Source organism: Motacilla alba, chromosome 2, assembly GCF_015832195.1.
Source record: "Motacilla alba alba isolate MOTALB_02 chromosome 2, Motacilla_alba_V1.0_pri, whole genome shotgun sequence".
Lineage (NCBI taxonomy): Eukaryota > Metazoa > Chordata > Aves > Passeriformes > Motacillidae > Motacilla > Motacilla alba.
In genome coordinates, this window is record NC_052017.1 from 1,239,544 (window position 1) to 1,259,650 (window position 20,107).

A 20,107-nucleotide genomic window follows, 5' to 3' on the forward strand; every position below is an offset into this window, starting at 1 on the left:
TCACCTCTTATCAATTCACAATCAATAACCTCCTGTCAGTTCACAATCACTTCTTTTCAGCCTCCCAATCAAAACCTCCTGGAAATTTGATCCCGAAAAAAGCCCCAGAAATGCATCCACCCAAAATCTTATTAAAGCTTTTTTTTTTTTTTTTTTTTTGGCAGAATTTTTCCATTCATTTTGGGTGATTTTGGTTGGTAGGAAAATTGTCCTTTCCCAGGTTATTTTTGAGCCCATGGATTTTAGCACTGATCCAAGAGTTTCTAGGAGGAAATAGAGAAGAAGTAGTTAATATTAATCATAATAATAATTATAAGTAATTAATTATTCTTTAATAAATAAGAGATTTATTAATGACAGGGTTGTTGCTGGGGTAAAGGAAGCAGAACAAGTTTTGGGAAGAGCTGAATCTCAGTTTTTTCCCGAATTTCCTTCCTGGAGAAAAGCCGGGTGAAAATGCTGAGCTAAGCTTAACGCAGCCACTCCATCTCCTTGGGAATCAACCTCAAATCCCACGGCTCCTGCTCCAAATTTTCTCATTTTGGAAAATTACAGGCTGCAGCCTGGCTCTTTTCTCCCCCACCTGGATGTTCCTCCCTTCCCAAACCCCAGCTCCGAAGGCCCCTGATCCCCTCCCAGGAACAATCCCACAGAATATCCCACCAAACTCTATTTTCAATCCTAATTAACGGCTCCGGCTGCTTTTGTTTGCTTTTCTGGTCAACCATTTTTACTACTCCACCTCCTCCTCCTCCTCCTTTTTCCAGGAAGAACGTTCCGTGCGCACCCCACAATTAAATTCCAGACAGCGCTGGGGGAGATTTGGGCTATTCTGAAAGACAAACCAAAAAAAAAAAAAACCAACAAAACAACGACCCAAGGTGCTCAAACTATATTTGACCACCCAAAAACGAGGCGAGGATCCTTCCAGGCGGAGGGAAAAAAAAAAAAATTGCAAAAATAAAAAATCTCAACTCAGCCACTGTGGGAGCCTCTTTTTTTGGAAAGGCAAAACCAAACCCAGAGCTCAGCCCAAATGATGGATGCGAGGAAAAAAAGCAAAATTTTGTGGTTTGCTGCCTTTAATCAGCTCCCACCTGATCCCTGGGGATTTGTTTCTATTTGAGCTCCATGTGGGATTTGGGATCGTTATCCCAGAGCGGCAATTTGCAAATTAGGACCTGCACTTGGAGGGAATTAAAACTGGATTTAGCCGGGGCATAATCACGCCACTGTCTTCTCTCAAGGTCTTCTTTATTCCCTGCTGGAGTCGCCTCCAAAAGCCGTGGCAAAGCCCAAGTGGAGTTTTGGAAATGCCAGCGGGGGTGGGACGGTGAAGCTGAAATGATCTTCCCCCTAAATATCCCCCAAGCCAGAGCTGCTGAGCCCAGAATCCCCCCAAATCCCAAATATCCCCCAAGCCAGAGCTGCTGAGCCCAGAATCCCCCCAAATCCCAAATATCCCCCAAGCCAGAGCTGCTGAGCCCAGAATCCCCCCAAATCCCAAATATCCCCCAAGCCAGAGCTGCTGAGCCCAGAATCCCCCCAAATCCCAAATATCCTCCCACTGAGAGCTGCTGATCCCAGAATTACCCAAATCCCAAATATCTGCTCTGTATAAACTGCTGATCCCAGAATCCCAAATATCCTCCCACTGAGAGCTGCTGATCCCAGAATTATCCAAAATCCCAAATATCCTCCCTGTATGATCTGCTGGTTCCAGAATTACCCAAAATCCCAAATATATTTCCCGTTACAGCAGCTGACCTCAGAATTACCCCAAATCCCAAATATCCTCCCAGTGAGAGCTGCTCATCCCAGAATTCCCCAAAATCCCAAATATCCCCGACGTGGTTGCGTCCATCGTGCCACTTCAGCGTCCCCCTGGAACCCAAGGAATTCTCTCACAAGGGACACCACGGCATTCCCAGATGGAACAGCACCTACTAAAGCCCAGCCTAAATATTTAGGCCAGCTTAGATGGAGCTCGGAGTCCAGCGGAAGGTGCCCATGGCAGGGGGGTGGAATTGGATCTTTCCCAAAGTTCTTTCCAACCCAAACCATTCCCAGATTTTATGGCAAACACCCAAATAATTCCTCGGAGGACAGAGGCACAAAAGGCACCCCCAGGCCTCGGTTTTCAGCAGGACGATTTAATCCCATAAAGTTTTCCTGCTCTGGGCTGAGTGGGAAGAATCCATTCCATTCCCTAATCCCAAAAGTATTTGCTGGAGGTGCTGCCTCGTGCCTTTAGGACCTTGCACCTGATCCCGAATTAATTACAGGGATTAATCCACCTGGAGTTCCTGCCTGGCACATCCCCGTGGGCACGGTGACACCGCAGCCTGGAATTCCAGCGGCTCGGCCACTGGGAAAACAGAGAGGAAAACCATTCCCAAGGGATCCTTCATCCCATGTTTTGTAGGGGCTGCAAAGTGATTCCAGGAGGAGATCCCACAGCAAGGAGAGCCGGGAATGGGCAATGCCGGGGAAATTCCTGCCCGGCCGTGCCCGGCTCCGGAGCGATTTCCCTCCCTCCCGGGATCCCGCTCCAGCCACACCCACTGAGAGCTTTAATTCCAGCCTCATCCCAGAAAATCAGATCCCTGCACATTCCCCAGCCGGACACAATGGAATTACAACATCCTGGAATGCTTTGGCTTGGAAGGACCTTCGAGATCATCTCATCCCATGGCAGGGACACCTCCCACTGTCCCAGGGTGATCCAAGTGTCCAGCCTGGCCTTGGGCACTTTCATGGATCCAGAGGCAGCCACAGCTGCTCTGGGAATTCCATCCCAGCTCCTCCCCACCCTCCCAGCCAGGAATTCCTGCCCAAATTGAGTTTAAATGGATCTTGAGCTTGGAATTAAAGCTGGGAATTAGGCTGAGGAAATAGCAAGGATTTTAGGAATTCAGGGCTCTTTTTGAGGCTGGAGGCCAAGGCTTTGGAATCCCTCAGGGAATGTTGGAATATTTTCCCTCCACACTGATGCTGAGCTCATCTGCTTTGCCTCAAAACCCTGACTGGAACAACTGAAAATCATGGAATCATGGAATTTTTGGGGGTTGGATGGGATCTTCAAGAACATCCAGTTCCAACCCCGTGCCAGCAACACTTCCCACTATCCCAGGCTGCTCCATGTGTCCAGCCTGGCCTTGGGCACTTCCAGGGATCCAGGGGCAGCCACAGCTGCTCTGGGAATTCCATCCCAGCCCCTTCCCAGCCTGCCAGGGATGAATTTTTCTTGATCTCCAAGCTAAACCTCCTCTGTTCCCGGTGATATCCCGAGTTCCTGGTGACAAATCCCGAAAGGAGAAGGGAGAAGCTCCAAGAGCAGCAGCGCCGGGGGAGCCTCTCTTATGGGGATTTTGGAAGGAATTTTGGATGAGCTAGAGACAGGACTTGTTTTGGACAATGTGATTTATTTTCTTATCTTGTACGCAGGCAGGAGGGGTGAGCTCGGCTCACATCTTCCCCGCGTGGCTCAGAAGGCCACAAGACCCTCAGTGAAAGACCTTTTAAGGGTTTATTGACCAATAAAACACTGCCAACAAGGATATTTATGGTTTATTTATGGTTTATATATTTATTTATACCCAATCCTTAAATGTTTTGTTTCACGGACCCGTGCTGCAGGGTGAGCTTTCTTAGCCAGTCACGTCAGGACACACAAACGCACAGTGCTGCGACCTAAACTCCCTGTTCACCTCTGTAACTAACTTTGTTTTTTTTTATTATTATTAATTACAATAATTAAATATGAATTATTATTTATTCATCTGAAACTCTAAAACTCTAAACTTCCCCCTTCTCGGCTTAACGTGCCTCTGCTTTAAACCACAAATCCGCATTCCCACTTCCAGCGCCTCAGTCTGGGAGCCTTTTCCAAGGTCAGTCTGGGAGCCTTTTCCAAGGTCTCAGATCAAGTCTTGGGTTTAATGCTAAGTTTTGGCTTACGGGCCCAAAATTCTGAGAATTCCCTGCATTTCGGATTCCAACATCTCATTTCCTTGGCTTTCCTGAGCTGCCAGACTGGGACAGGGAAGGGCAGGAAGCTGGAAAAGAAAAAAAACCAGGAATGGTGGGAACAGGGATGAATGGTTGCCATGGAAACCACTCCTCTTTCTTGCAGTGCTTCCCTGATTTTGGATATTCCCACCTGGATAAGGCTCCCTGATCCTTTGATTCTGGTGGGAGGCGTCCCTGGCCACGGCAGGGGGTTGGAATGAGATGATCCAACCAAAACCATTCCAGGATTTTGGGATTTCAATCCAAACACCTCATTCCTGATGCCGACACTGAACTGAGTGAAAGGAAGGAGCTTCTGGAGGAGTTTGGCTTCCTTATTCCCACAGAAAATGGGAGCACGATCCAGAATTTTCCATAAATAAGAAGAGTGTTTTACTTTGTCCAAACAAAAAAACCAAAATAAATTGGGATTTGGGTAAATCCTCCAATAAAATTCACACGCTTTGAAAAATCCCCCTCAGCTTCAGAGATTTGGGATTCTTGCGTCATTCCTGGCTTTTCCTGAGCACTCCCTTATCCTCCCCAGACCCTTCTGGGATCCATGGGATCCATCCACGTGGAAACGTCTGGAGACCCTTTGGAAAACCCAGTGCATGCCATGGATGTTCAGGAAATTCTGGAATGCCTGAACTTTACATCTTCCATTCCTGGAAGCCAGGTGGCTTCAGAGCCCTTCTCCTGCTTTATTTTATGGAATCATGGATTGGTTTCAATCCTCTAAAATCGTCAAGTCCAGGCTTTAAACCCCAAGTGCCGCATGGATAATAAATCCCTCCAGGGTTGGGGATTCCAAACCTCCCTGGGCAGCTCCAATCCTTGGAGATCCACCTCTTCCATGCGGAAATTCCTGATGATGTCCAACCTGAACATCTCCTGGCCATTCCCTCTCCTCCTGTCCCTGTTCCCAGGGAGCAGATCCCAAATTTTCCCCCTGGCTATCCCCTCCTGTCACAACCAGAAGGTTTCCCCCCAGTCTTTTCTCCAGGATCTTTGATGGGATTAAGAGAAGAATTCCTGAACTGAGGGAGAGATTCCTCTCTTCCCACAGCAAACACCAAAACCAGGCTGATGGGAAATATTCCCAAAATGTTCATTTCTCCAACTGATTACATGGATAACGTGGGTTTCTCTGGAGACATCCATGATCCTGACACCAAAATCCAGCTGAGGTGACAATTCCACAAGACCTCCTGGAGTTTGTTTTCCTGCTCACCCACACTCACCTCTCATTCCTTTTCCTTGGAAAAGCCTCAAACTGGGAGCTCCTCTGACTTTGCCCTTTGTAAATTCCCTGAGGTGACAGCAGGACCTTGCTGGGGTGTGTTTTCCATGGATTTGCTTCCCTGGGTTCAGTCCAAGCGGGAAGGACCCTTGAAGGAGTCAAGAGAAGAATTCCTGAAGTGAGGGAGAGATTCAGCAAACACTGAAATTGGGCTGATGCAAAATATTCCCAAAATGTTTGGGAATTTCTCCACACAGACTGGATGGAGAGGGATAACGTGAGTTTCTCTGGAGACATCCATGATCCTGACACCAAAATCCAGCTGAGGTGACACTTCCACTAGACCCTGTGGAGTTTGTTTTCCTGCCTGTCCACACTCACCCCTCATTCCTTTTCCTTGGGATTACCTTGGAAAAGGCACAAACCTGACTTTGCCCTTGGGAAGCTCCCAGAAGTGACAGCAGGACCTTGCTGGGGTGTGTTTTCCATGGATTTGCTTCCTTGGCTTCAATTCAAGAGAGAAGGATCCTTGAGGGGATTAAGGGAAGAATTCCTGACCTGAGGGAGAGATTCCTCTCTTCCCACAGCAAACACTGAAATTGGGCTGATGTAAAATATTCCCAAAATGTTTGGGAATTTCTCCTCATAGATTGTATGGAGAGGGATGACATGAGTTTCTCTGGAGACATCCATGATCCTGACACCAAAATCCAGCTGAGGTGACAATTCCACAAGACCTCATGGAATTTTGTTTTCCTGCTCACCCACACTCACCTCTCATTCCTTTTCCTTGGAAAAGGCACAAACCTGGCTTTGCCCTTGGGAAACTCCCAGAGGTGACAGCAGGACCTTGCTAGGGACATGTTTTCCATGGATTTGCTTCCCTGGCTTCAGTCCAAGCAGGGTCAGGCAGCTCCTGGTATTCCCGAGGGGGATTTTCCAGGTGCTGCTTAACAGAGGACAGGAATGTCCCACAAATGTCCCAAAAATGTCCCACAAGAGCCGGGGACTCGGGTCACTGCTCCCGCTGCCGGAGGGCTGAGCCGGCACCATTCCCCGTTTCCAGGTGTTTCCATGGGCTCTGCATTCCTGGGCACTGGGGCAGGACAGAGGGAACAGCACAGTCCCATTCCAGGAGGGTTGGGAATGTGTCTAACAAATGCTGGAGCACTCAATTTCCCCTTCTATTTTCCATGGAAAACCAATCCAGGGAGAAAATCGGGAGAAACCAGCACCAGGAGCAATTTTGACTGGAAGATTTCCCAAATCCAGGCTTAATTCCCCATCCGAAATAAGCCCAAATTCCTTAAAACTGGGTCTGACATCCCAGACAAGATCCCCTCTAGTGGGAATTTCTGGGATATGTGGAGATCCTGGAATTTATTCCTGGTTCTGACTGGGTGATTTTTCCTCCTCCAGGACCAGCATCACCTGAATGCAAGGAAATGACTGATCCTGCCATTATTCCCTGGATTTCTGGGAATTAAAAACAACTTTTGGCCTCTGGAATTCCATTTCCACCCAAGAACGGGACAATAAATCTAATTTTCCACTAAAAATTCCTTCCTGTGGCTTTTCCAAGGCAATTTCTCCATCTGCTGGTGGAAAAGCAAGTCCAAAAGTGCTGGAATTACTCCGGGCTGGAATTTTCCACCTTTTTTTTTTCACTTCCTGACTTCCAGATCCCATTGGAACAGGGAAAACATCGGATCGGGGCTGGGAATTTCTTCCCTCTCTTTCCCCTCCAGGAACTGGGATGAGTTTCATGGACAGGATGATCTCTGGAAACTCTAGGAATGGATTCCCTGATTTTGGGAATGGATTGTGATCCCAGGAATGAATTCCCTGCATTTCACCCCCATTCCAATAATTCCAAACCAAATTATTCCCAAAGGATAAATATTTTTTTTTAAATGGAAAATCCCTTTTTTAAAAATCAATAAGGCATTACCACAAAATTTTTGGATCTGACACACAGGATTTGGAATATTTGCTTGGAAAAAAGGGATTGAGGTGGATTTTAAAGGGATTCCCCAATCCCAATGAATATTTTATTTGAAATTTTGATTATTTTTAACAAGATAGGGATGGAAGTTAGATGAGAGAGAAGGAATTCCATGGAAGAGAAAAGGAGTGGATTTTCCTCCTGGAAACCTTTGGACTGGAAATCAATCCGCTCCTCTCCCTCTCCAAACGGAGCCACATCCCAAATTTCCAGTGCAATTCCAACTGCAGGACAGGGAATCTGAGTTTTCCTGCCCCAGTCCCAGCTGGATTCCATCCTGGAGTTTTTAAGGCATCAATATCCCTTCCCAAAATTCCCACGGATCCGGCAGATCCAGGGACTAAAGCCTGAATCCAATGGAAAAATCTTTTTTATTGCCATGATTCCTGATTAAACAGGGCCTTGAAAAATTTGGATTGGGATGGAAATTCCAAAGAAATCCAATCTTTGTATCCATATTCCCACTTTTCCATCGGTGCCATTCCAAGATTCAGGGCTTCTCTGTGTCCAGGGGCAGAATTCCCAAAGCTGGAATTCCAGATTTCCCTGGATCGTTGTCTTCCCAAACATTCCCGTGGTTTTGGACACCATTCCCAATGTCTCTCCTTGAGTATTCCACCTTTTCAGGCGCTTTGGAATTTTGTTACTTTTTGGAGCTGAGCGACCTCACTCAGAAAATTCCCTTCATTTTTCCAGACTCGTTTCCCACCAGGGTGAATTGGGTGGGAGAGAAGGTGAAGGAAAACTGGGACAAGGAAAAGTGGGAAAAATGGGAAATATCTTGGCACTGATAAATTGGAACCGAAAAAACAGCAGGAAAATTGACGATTTCTGTCAATTAAATAGAAAATAAATCCCATTCCTGGGGACAAAGGATTGGAGGGAATTCTCCCTATGAAGGAGACAGTTCCAGGATATCCCGAGTTTTAATTATCCCAAGATTTTCCATGCTATCCCCCAAAAAATCCAGAGTTAAATCCCCCCCAGCTGGAAATTTTAAGGCAGAAATTTCTGGAATATTCCCAGAACAGCTGGAAAACGCCGCTCCTGATAAATCCACTCCGCAGGAATTCCCAGGAAGGGAGGGAATAGCAGCCATATGGAAGTGGAGCAGAATTCCTGGTCTCAGAACTGGCTTTCCTCAGCAAAAAATCAGGAAAATGTGGATAAATCTCCTGGAAAAGATGGAATTCCTGGTGTTTCCTGCAACAATCCAGAAACAGAGGCACCAGGGAAGGAAGGAAAAATTCCCATGTGTCCAAAACACTCTTGGAATCCACAGGACCCACACCTTGGAGAATTCCATCCTTTGGGATTTTCCCAGAATTTACATAATCCCTAAAATTCCCCACAAGGAGGTGCTGAGCGCCAGGAAATCTTCCTCCAACTTCTCCAGGTCCTCCAGGAGAAGAAATTTGGGATGAATTCCATTCTCCTTTCGTTTGGATCCTCATCCCTGAGCATTCCCATGTTTATCCAAAGTCCTCAGTCCCATTCCAGCTTCCGGTTCGTGTCTATCCCATTCCCGCTGGATATTTTTCTTGATTATCCAACCAAATTCCCAGTTTTCCTTCACAGAGCCGAATCCTGGCAGCTCCACCTCCAAATGGGAAGAAATCCACGCATCCAACAGCATCCCACAGGAATATCTGGAAAAGCACATCCTGCTCCAAGTGCTCCTCCCGCAGCAATTTGCTGGAGCATTCCCAAAAAAAAATTCCAGCACTGTCCTTCCAGGAGGTCACTTCTTCTTTGCCGGAGCTTTGGAATTCCCACCGGCTTTTCCATCGGTTTTGGCGCCTCCGGATTTTCCAGCTTCGCCTTCTTTTTCCCCCTTTTTCCCTTGTTTCTTGTCGTTTGTGTCCTTTCCCTTCTCCCCCTTTTCCTTTTCCCCCTTTTCCCCTTTCCCTCCTTTTTCCTCTTTTCCTCCTTTTTCCCCTTTCTCCCCCTTTTCTCCGTCTTTTTTTTTGGCTCCGTCCTTCCCTTCCTTCTTGGATTCTTCCTTCTGCTCCTTCTCCCCGTCCTTTTTCTTGGAGTCTTTGGATCCATCCTTCTTTCCCTGAGCCTTGTCCACTTTTCCGGACACAGTGGGAACTTCTTCCTCTTTTTTTTCTTCCGCAACCTGAGCTGTTTCCAAGGATAGAAAAAAAAAAAAAAAATGGAAAAGGAATTGATGTGGATTCAACAACCCAGGAATTGTCAAAATTCCAGCTCCCTGCTGGAAATCCGGGATAAAGGGAAAACATTCCCACTAGGGATTTTCCCACCCAGCTGATTGCTCCTGGTGAGGCTTTTTTGGAATTGAGAAGCAGAAAATCCAAGGATTGATGGATCCCCTTGGAAAAGAGAAGCCACAGGCAGCCGGGAATCAAAATTCCCTAAATTCCTTGGAGAACCATCTCATCCCATAAGGATTAACTGGAAGGACAAGGATTCAGTGGAAGGACAAGGATTTATTCATGGAATTGAGTTCAGCTCCAGAGGGAGGGCTGAGAATTCCCAGTTTTGGACCAGATATCCGGGAACCCCTGAAATCCCGGGATTTGTGCAAATTCCCATTGTTCAGCTTGTAATTCTGCATTTCTCCAAGGAATTCCTAAAATCCTACCGTGGTGGGATCTGCCTCTTTTCCCATGGATTGAAGCAGCACATCCCAAATTTCGGAAATGCCGTTTTTATGGAATTACGGCTCCCGGAGAGACATAGGAGAGAAGGAAAAAAGTCATCAAGAGGTGTTGAGGAAACAGGAAAAATCCAGGAATGGAGAAGCAGCAAATCCAAGGATTGACGGATCCCCTTGGAAAAGAGAAGCCACAGGCGGCTGGGAATTGAAATTCCCTAAATTCCTTGGACAACCATCTCATCCTCTTCCTTCAGCACCGGCAGGGAGTGGAGAGGTCTGGACTGGCCATGGCCAGAGAGAGTGAGGAGAGTTTCGGGAGAGCCTATGGAATCAGGAAAGGAGAGTGAGAGCAGCAGGGAAGAAACATTCCAGCAGGAAAAACCGGGAAGGCGGAATTCCAACCACTCCAGTTTCGCTCCTGGTATTCCCCAACCCACGGGCAGGCCCTGAAATTCAATTAGTTCATGCTGGGAATTTTCAGCATGGAATTCTCCTTCTAACTAAGGAGGGTGAGGGATGGGAATTGGTGGGAAAATGGGATACAGCCTCCAGTTGTCTCAGGAAAAGTTTGGATTGAATATTAGGGGGAAAATATCCTGACTGGAAGAGAGATTAAGGATTGGGAAGTATCGTAATCACCATCCCTGGATGGGCTCCAAAAATCAGGAGATGTGGAATTTCACGGGGTTTTTAAGTGGGATTTGGTTCAAAATAGGATTTGATGGATTTGAGGGGCTTTTCCAAACTTAATTTGGGAATGAAGGAATGATTCCGAGTCGAACTGATGGAAAAGTTCCCTCTTATCCGAAGGATTTTATCCCAATATCCTGAGTCCACACTGGGAGGGTTGAACTTGGTGGTGGCACCACGGGAGGGACTTTGCGCTCCCAGAATCCAAAAAAAAAAAAAAGTGGGAATTACCTTTGGGGATGTCAGTGAGCTCATTGAGGGAATTTGCACTGCCACAATCCCCTGAAAAAGTGGGAATTACCTCTGGGAATGTTGGTCAGCTCATTGACGGGCTTTGCATTCCCAGAATCCCAAAAAAAAAGTGGGAATTGCTCCGGGAATGTTGCTGAGCTCATTGAGGGATTTTGCACTGCCAGAATCCCCCCCAAAAAAGGAGGAATTACCTCCAGGAATGTCAGTGAACTCACTGAGGAACTTTGCATTCCCAGAATCCCAAAAAAGCGGGAATTACATCTGGGAATGTCTCTGAGCTCATTGAGGGAATTTGCACTGCCCCAATCCTCAAAAAAAAAGGCGGGAATTAGCTCCGGGAATGTTACTGAGCTCATTGAGGGACTTTGGGCTCCCAGAATCCCAGGAAAAAAAGCGGGAATTACCTCCGGGAATTTCGGTGAGCTCGCCCAGGGGCGGCACCGTGTCCAGTTTGTCGGCGTAGTTTTTGGCCGCCTGGCGCTGGGCGTAGCGAGCCTCGATCTCCTTCCGCGTGCGCGGGATCCGGCACTTGAAGATGCAGCACAGGGTGATAACTGGGAATGGGAAACGTGGAATTCTGGGTGAGGGACTGGGAATGGGAAACGCGGAATTCTGGGTGGGGGACTGGGAATGGGAAACGTGGAATTCTGGGTGGGGGACTGGGAATGGGAAACGTGGAATTCTGGGGGAGATACTGGGATTTGGAGAGGGAAACATGGTGGAGGAATGGGAATGGGAAACGAGGGATTCTGGGAGAGTTGTGGGAATGGGAAATGAGGAATTCTGGGTGAGGGACTGGGAATGGGAAACGTGGAATTCTGGGCGAGGGACTGGGATTTGGAGAGGGAAACATGGAATTTTGGGTGGGGGACTGGGCATGGGAAATGAGGAATTCTGGGTTAAGGGACTGGGAATGGGAAATGTGGAATTCTGGGTGGGTTACTGGGAGTGGAGAGGGAGAAATTAGGATTTAACTGGGAATGGGAGAGGGAATTGTGGAATTCTGGGTGAGTTATTTGGAATGGGAAACGTGGAATTCTGGGTAAGGGAATGGGAAACGTGGAATTCTGGGGGAGCTATGCGAATGGGAGAGGGAAATGAGAGACTGGGCGAGTTACTGGGAATGGACAAGGAGAAGGGAGGATTTAACTGGGATTGGGAGTGGGAAATGTGGAAGACATGGAATTCTGGGGGAATTAACAGGAATGGAAGACATGGAATTCTGGGGGAGTTATCAGGAATGGAAGACATGGAATTCTGGGTCAGTTATTGGGAGAGAGAAATGAAGATTTCTGGGAATAGGAAACATGGAATTCTGGGTGAGTTACTGGGAATGGGAGAGGGAGGAACCTGGATTTAACTGGGAATGGGAGAGGAGAATGAGGAGTTTGGGGTGAGTTCCTGGGAATGGCAACGGAAACAAAGATCTGGGGGAGTTCCTGGGAATGGGAGACGGGAACAAGAATTTGCATTTGTCACTGGGAATGGGAATGGGAAATGTGGAATTCTGGGTGGGTTACTGGGAGTGGAGAGGGAGAAACGAGGATTTAAGTGGGAATGGGAGAGGGAAATGTGGAATTCTGGGTTATTTGGAATGGGAAACGTGGAATTCTAGGTGAGGGAATGGGAATGGGAAACACGGAATTCTGGTTGAGGGCCTGAGAATGGGAAATGTGGAATTCTGGGTGAGTTGTGGGAATGGGAAACATGGAATTCTGGGTGAGGGACTGAGAATTGAAAACATGGAATTTTGGGTGAGTTACTGGGAATGGGAAATGAGGAATTCCAAGAGAGGGACTGGGAAAGGGAAATGAGGAATTGTGGGTGAGTTATTGGGAATGGGAAATGTGGAATTCTGGGTGAGGGACTGGGAATGGGAAATGAGGATTTGGATTGGATATTGGGAATGGGAGCAGGGAACATGGGAATCTGGGGGAGTTCCTGGGAATGGGAAGCAAGGAATTCTGGGGATAACTGGGAATGGCAATGGGAAAAAAGGAATTCCGGGTGAGTTTCTGGGAATGGAGAGGGAGAAATGAGAGGGGGAAATTCTGGGGGACTTCTTGGGAATGTGAGAGGGGATCAAGGATTTGTGTTGGTTGCTGGGTGTGGAAGTGGGAAACGAGGAATTCCAGGTATCACTGGGAATGGGAATGGGAAAAAAGGAAATCCAGGTATAACTGGGAGTGGGAATGGGGAAAAAGGAATTCTGGGAGAGTTATTTGGAATGGGAAATATGGAATTCTGGGTGAGTGACTGGGAATGGGAGAGGGGAATGAGAGTCTGGGTGAGTTCCTGAGAATGGACAGGGAGAAATGAGGATTTAACTGGGAATGGGAGGGGGAAACATGGAATTCTGGGTGAGTTACTGGGAGTGGGAAATGAGGAATTGGTTTGGATATTGGGAACGGGAGCAGGAAACCCGGGAATCTGGGGGAGTTCCCGGGAATGGGAAACCTGGAATTCGCATTTTCCCCCGTTTTTTTATGGGATGGTGCCACCTTGTGGGATGTGCTGGGAGGTGGAATCCGCACCTGGATCAGATTTCTGGATTGATTGGATTCCTTTCCTTTAATTTTATTCATGTTTTGTAAATAATACTATAAACATTATTATTAATTTATTAAATAGTAATTAAATATTGTATTATTACAACAATTAAGACTATATTTCAAATTAATTATATTGTTATGGAAGTAGATTATTTTTCATAGCATAAAAATACAAATTAAATATTTATTATTTATATAAATATCGCATTATTATAACTAATAATTATATCTATAATAATAATTAATTATCATATTCTATAAATATAATTATTTATAACACCGAAATATTTTATTCCATAAATATATATTTAATTCATTCTATTTCCTTATTTATTATAATCATAGTAAATATAAAGTTATTAATTAATAACTATAATTATAATTAATTTTATCATTATATAGACGTATTATTATTTATAACATAGAAATGCATTATTCCATAAATAGAATTTTAATTCTTGATTACAGTGCTTTATAATAATATAAATTGTTATTTACAAATTATTGTGTAATTAATAAAGTAATACTAATGATAATAATAATTAAAATTATATTTACAATCCAATCACCTTTAAAGCATAATTGATGTATTTCTATTTTTGGATCGTATTTATGGATTGATTTGATTGAAGCTTATCTTATAAATTTTTAAAATATTTTAAAATAATTATAAAATTGAAAAATAATGAACTCTATTAATACATTATTATCAATAACACAGAAATCCATTGCTCCATAAATATAATTTTAATTAATCATATTGTTTTACAATAATACAACTTTCTATTTGAAATTAATATGTAATTAATAAACTAATACTCATTAAAACATTACTTAAAATTGTATTTAGAATCCAATTATCTTTAAAGCATAATTTATGCATTTCTACTATATTTATATTTATATTTATATTTATATTTATATTTATATTTATATTTATATTTATATTTATATTTATATTTATATTTATATTTATATTTATATTTATATTTATATTTAGTTCTAGCTTTAGTTTTGGTTTTACATTCATTCTATTTTTTTTATTTGATATTTTAATGTTTAATTTTATTTTCCAATTTTCTACTTTTGTATTTATTTCCATTTTTTTAATTTTATGTTTTAATGTTTAATTTTCAATTTCATATGTATGTACTTAATTCTGTTTTTTAGTTTTACATTTTTAAATGTTTATTTTAAATTTTATATTTTCTGTTTAATTATAATTATTAATTATAATAACTAATAAATATAATATATTAATTTGTATGTAATTATATTTATGCTCTATTTCATTTTTAAATTTTCTATTTTCCTATTTATTTATATTTTTTATTTTATATACTTCTAGGTTCATTGTTATTTTTAATTTCCTCATTTCAGATTTATTCCTGTGTTTAATTCCCTGGTTTTACATCTCACTCCATTCCCAATTCCCTGTTTTCCATGGATTTTTTCCCATGGATTTTCTTCATCCCAAATCCCATCCCAGGCAGCGATGGGGGCGGAGCTTGTGCCATCCCAGTAGGGATTCCAGCTGGGAGATCCCTCCGGAATTCCAGAGGAATTCCCGAATTCCCAGACACCTGACAGGAATCCAGGATGCTCCAGGATCACTCCCAGCGACAGAATTTTCTTGAAAGGAGATTCCAGGTGGGAATGTCCAGTTTGGATTCCCTCCGGAACTCTCAATCCCATCCCAGAGGAATTCCCGAATTCCCGGACACCTGAAGGGAACACAGGAAACTCTGGGAATGCTCCCTGGGACGGAATTATCTTGGAAAGTGATTCCAGCTGGGAATCTCCAGTTTGGAGCTGGGAAAACCCTACGGATGTCTCAATTCCATCCCACAGGAATGCTCCTTGAATTCCCGAATTCTCGGACAGCTGAAAGGAATCCAGGAAATTTTGGGATCACTTCCAGGGACAGAATTATCTTGGAAAGTGATTCCAGCTGGGAATTTCCAGTTTGGAGCTGGGAAAATCCTCAGGAATTCTCAATTCCAGCCCAGAGGAATTCCCAAATTCCAGGACACCTGTCAGGAATCCAGGAAGCTCCAAGATGACTCCCAGGGATGGAATTATCTCGGAAAGAGATTCCAGGTGGGAATCTCCAGTTTAGAGCTGGGACCTCCCTCTGGAATTCCCATACTAAGCTGGGAATTCCAGCCCAGAGGAAATCCCGAATTCCTGGACACCTGAAGGGAATCCCAACCCAAAGAATTCCATGATTCCCAACCCAAAGAATTCCACGAATCCCAGCCTGAATCATTCCACTAATCCCAATCCAACACATTCCATGATTCCTAACTTGAAGCATTCCAGGATTCCCAACCCAAAGAATTCCAGGATTTCCACCTTGAATCATTCCATGGTTCCCAAACTGAAGCGTTCCACAATTCCCAATGCATTCCATGATTCCCAACCTGAATCATTCCACCAATCCCAACCCAAAGAATTCCATGACTCCCAACCTGATTCACTCCATGAATGCCAGCCTAACACATTCCATGATTCCTAACTTGAAGCATTCCAGGATTCCCAACCCAAAGAATTCCAGGATTTCCACCTTGAATCATTCCATGGTTCCCAAACTGAAGCCTTCCATGATCCCCAACCCAAAGAATTCCAGGATTTCCAACTCGAATCATTCCATGATTCCCAACCCAAAGCATTCCACGATTCCCAGGCCCACGGCTCCATCTCGGATTTGGGCGGGAATGTGGTGCTGGAGCCGATCCCCATCCCTGGAACACCTCCAGGTGCTCCCGAGATGAATCCCTGGCGATTCCCACCAGAGAATCCCTCCTTGTGCATTCCCGGGATTCCAGAGAGCGCCCTGGGGAGCTTGCCGGAGGAAAATCCCTGGGAATTCCGGGACTCACTGATGGAGAGGACGAAGAGGGCGAAGATCCCGACCACCTGCCAGAGGCGCAGCCCCCAGATCACCACGGTCTCCGACGTCACCGGATCCGGCTTCTTCTTGGGAGGCGCCGTGGTGGCCTGGGAAAAAGGGAGGGAAAAAACCAGCAGGAAAAGATGGATCAGGACGGCAAAATTCCCTAAAATACCCCGTGAGGTGGTGAGAGCACGGGAAACGGCGGAGAGGTGGGGGAGTCCTCAAGAATTTGGGAATGTTGGGAGGGATTTTTAAGGAATGGGAGCAGGAGGAATCTCCTTTTTCCAGCCATTCCTTGGCTCGCTCTGGAATTCCTTTCTCTGCTTTTCCAATGGATTTTTAAGATTGGGATTTCTGTCAATGAGGGCTTGAATGAGAAAATTCCTGGAAAAACTCCTGGAACAATTCACTTTTCCAATTAATTTTAATGGAACCACATCCGCGGGATGTGGGAAAGCTGCGGATGCAGGAGGAAGCAGAATGGAATCGCCAGGAAATTATGGGATAAAAAGTTGTGGAATTTTTTTACGGAAAGATAAACTCAGCCTAAACCTAAAGGAAGGAAATCCTGTGAAATATTCCATGGGATTTTTAGGGAAGATCTTGGAGCAGCAGTTGGAAAACAGCTGGAATACACTCGGTGCCCAAAAAAAATCCTGATTTTTTTGGGAAGTGGAATTCCCGAGCAATCCATCCAGGAATTTTATCCCGAGCTGGGAAAAAAGGATTATTCTCAATTTATTCTCCTGGGATTGACTCAGATCTGGGATCCAATTCCCAGAGAAATCCCTCGATATCCCATTGTTTGCTGATCTCCGGGATCAGGAGCAGGGAAGGATTTTTGGGATCAAGCAGGGATATAGGGGCTCATCCTGGGATTTTGGGATTTCAAACCCATCCCAGGATTTTCTGATTCTCTTCCCAAATTTTGGGAGAACTTCCAGCCCTGGGGATTTTTCCAAAGGCGTGGGAGCCAGCAAAGTTTTCCTCAATCAAATCCAACATTTTGAGGGATTTTTGCCTCATTCTCAAATATTTCCTTGCTTTTTTTTCCCTTAATTTTTTTCCTTATCTTTGGGGTTTTTCGGGAATTTTTTCAGCTGCCAGAATTATTTTCTTTTCCGGCTTTTTTCCCCTCCTCTGTCTGCTCCAGCCTGGCTGAGCCGAAATCGAATTATTCAGGATAACTCCATTATCCAATTATTTCCAGGAATAAACTCCTCGCAGAGCTTTTGCTTTTCCAGGAAAAAAAAGAAAAACCTGGAATAAACACAGCAGATCCAGGAATTCTCGCTGTTTATCCTGATTTTGGGGGTGTGGATGTTTTATTTTTGTTTTCTGGGAATTGTCTGGAACAAAATGGGAAATTTTCCAGCTGGCTGGATCGTCCTTGGGATTCAGGGAAGGATAATTTGGGAATTCTGCGCTGTCAGGGGAAGTTCTGCCTCATTTCTCCCCTTGGGAATGGTTGGACAGCTCGGAAAACCTGGAATTCTTCCTGGAGCAGCAGCCTGGCCTTGGAGAGGATTCCTGAATTTATGGAATGCTCAGGCAGGATGGAATGGGGGAAAAGCAGGGATTTGGTTGGGAATGAGAGGCCGAAAATCCTGGAAAAAAATCAGGGAAAGGGAAAGAATGAGAGGTTTGAAATCCTGGGGAAAAAGATAGGAAAGGAAGGGAGAAGAGGCTGAAAATCCTGGGGGAAAAAATATGGAAAGGGAGGGATGAGAGGATGGAAATCCTGGAAAAAAATATGGAAAGGGAAATCCTGGAAAAAATCAGGAAAAGAGCAGGGAGGAGAGGCCAGAAATCCTGGAAAAAATATGGGAAAGGGAGGGATGAGAGGCTAGAAATCCTGGGAAAAATCAGGAAAGGGAAATCCTGGGAAAAAATGGGAAAGGAGGGAGAAGAGGCTGGAAATCCTGGAAAAAATATGGAAAGGAAATCCTGGAATAAAATCAGGCTAAGGGTAGGGGTGAGAGGCTGGAAACTGTGGGAAAAAAATGGGAAAGGAGGATGACAGGTTTGAAATCCTAGAAAAAAAATGGGAAAGGGAGGGAGAAGAAGGTGGGAATCCTGGGGAAAATATGGAAAGGGAAATCCGGGAAAAAGTAGGATAAGGAAAAGATGAGAGACTGGAAATCCTGGGGAAAATCTGGGAAAGGGATGAGGGGTTTGAAATCCTGGGGGAAAATGGGAAGGGAGTGATGAGAGGCTGGAAATCCTGTAAAAATTCAGGAAAATGGATGAGAGGCTGGAAATCTTTGGAAAAACAAAATCTGGACAAGGGCAGGGATAAGAGACCAGAAATCCTGGAAAAAAATATGGAAAAGGGAAAGGATGAGAAGTCTGAAATCCCAGGAAATTCCTGGAATTTTCTAATCCCAGAAATCGCAGCCAAATTCTGCTCCGGGAATTCCCAGGTGGAGCAGGGAAAAGGATCCAGATGGGGAAAAAGGGAAAGTTTTTGGGAGCTGGGATTTGTGTTCCAGGCAGGAATTTCCCTCTGGAATTGCAGCCAGGGCTCGGGAGCCCGTCTTCCCTCCTGGATCATTCCCGGGTTTTCCATCAATTTGGGAATGCAGAGTCATCCTCAGGAAAAAGCTCCTGCGGAGGGGCAGGAATTCCATGAAATCCCACAATTCCATGAAATCCAGGTTTTTCAGGATTACCGGGAATGAGGGAAGGCGGGAGTAGGAAAACCCATCGCAAGCATTTCCAAAATTTTCCAAATCTTTCATGGGAATATCCATCAGGAATAGGATTTTTGGGATCATTTTTGCCCCGCTCTTCGAACCATCGAAAAACCGGGAAAAACCCGCGATTCCAACCCGAAATTCCCAACGCAGCCTTTCAAGAAGCACCAAAAATTCCCCAAAAAAAACCCCACCCTCTTTGGATCCACCTTAAATTCCCGGCCGGTTGTTTTCCAGGGAAATGCCCCATTCCCGGCCCTCATTCCCACTTCTCCAGAGGATTTTTTTTCCCTCACCTCGATCAGCTGCGCCAGGGAAAGTCGGGACCGGAGCAGGACGAGGCAGGAGAACCCCAGAACATCCCAGCTCGGATCCCACGCCATCTTCTCCTCTCCTCCCGGGATTTTCCTCCTCCTGCCGAGCCTGGAATTTTTTTGGGATCTCGGCAAAAGTCCCGGCCTGGCTTTTCCTTTCCCAGCGGCGTTGTCCGAGCGGAGCGGCGCTGGAAGCCGTTAATTAATTAATTAAATTAATGAGGCGGTGTCGATGACGGAGCCCCGGGAGGGGGGATCGGGAGCACCGGGAGCGCTTCCTGCTGCTCGGCAGGGAGGAATTCCTGCTGCTCCACGAGTCCCTGGGGATTCTTTTTCCTGGGTTTTCCCAGTTTTTTTCCTTTTTTTTCCCAGTTTTTTCACCCCCCATTTTTTCCCAGTATTTTTTCCCAGTATTTTTTTCCCCCCAGTTTTTTTCCCAGGTGTTATTAAGATTTTTTTTTCAGGTTTTCCCAGCTTTTTTTCCCATTTTTTTCCCCTCAGGTTTTTTTTGTTTGTTTGTTTGTTTGTTTTGGTTTTTTTTAGGTTTTTTTTCCAGACTTTTTCCTTCCCAGGTTTTTCCAGGTTTTTGTTTTTGGTTTTTTTTTTTTTTTTTTTCCTTTCTTTTTCTTTTCCCCAGAATTTTTCCAGGTGTTTTTTTTGTCTCGTTATTTTTTTAATTGTTTTGTTTTTTCCCCAGTTGGTGTTGTTTTGTTTCGTTTTTCCCCTTTTTTCCCCCATTTTTTTTCCCCCAGGCTTTTTTTTCCCAGGTTTTTTTACTAGTTTTTTTCTCCCAGCTTTTCCCCCGTTCCCCCCTTTTTTGGTTTT

The 20,107-nt window shown here is 44.9% G+C and overlaps 1 protein-coding gene across 3 annotated transcripts; it reads right to left on the reverse strand.

Annotated features, from left to right (window-relative positions):
- Positions 1–3,560: 3,560 nt before the first annotated feature.
- TMIE (transmembrane inner ear) lies at positions 3,561–19,633 on the reverse strand. 3 transcript variants are annotated; one of them, XM_038130036.1, is made up of 4 exons: positions 19,265–19,633; positions 16,259–16,376; positions 11,229–11,378; positions 3,561–9,381 (listed from the first exon to the last, which is right to left on the reverse strand). In XM_038130036.1, exons 1-4 carry the CDS (start codon positions 19,349–19,351, stop codon positions 8,774–8,776), a joined length of 963 nt encoding a protein of 320 aa, XP_037985964.1. In that variant the 5' UTR covers positions 19,352–19,633; the 3' UTR covers positions 3,561–8,773. The 3 variants fall into 3 exon arrangements, with proteins under 3 accessions (XP_037985964.1, XP_037985965.1, XP_037985966.1); XM_038130037.1 differs by having other exon boundaries at positions 8,851–9,386; positions 19,265–19,632; XM_038130038.1 differs by lacking the exon at positions 3,561–9,381 and adding an exon at positions 9,563–10,204.
- Positions 19,634–20,107: the final 474 nt, after the last annotated feature.

What these genes read in the sequence shown, in the direction of transcription:
- TMIE (XM_038130036.1), bottom strand. Translation starts at nt 19,351, where the DNA reads ATGGCGTGGGATCCGAGCTGGGATGTTCTGGGGTTCTCCTGCCTCGTC. An exon ending in CCCTGGCGCAGCTGATCGAG is followed by an intron (nt 16,377 to 19,264) that starts GTGAGGGAAAAA and finishes CCTTTTTCCCAG; the next exon opens with GCCACCACGGCGCCTCCCAA. An exon ending in GCTCACCGAAATTCCCGGAG is followed by an intron (nt 9,382 to 11,228) that starts GTAATTCCCGCT and finishes GAAACAGCTCAG; the next exon opens with GTTGCGGAAGAAAAAAAAGA.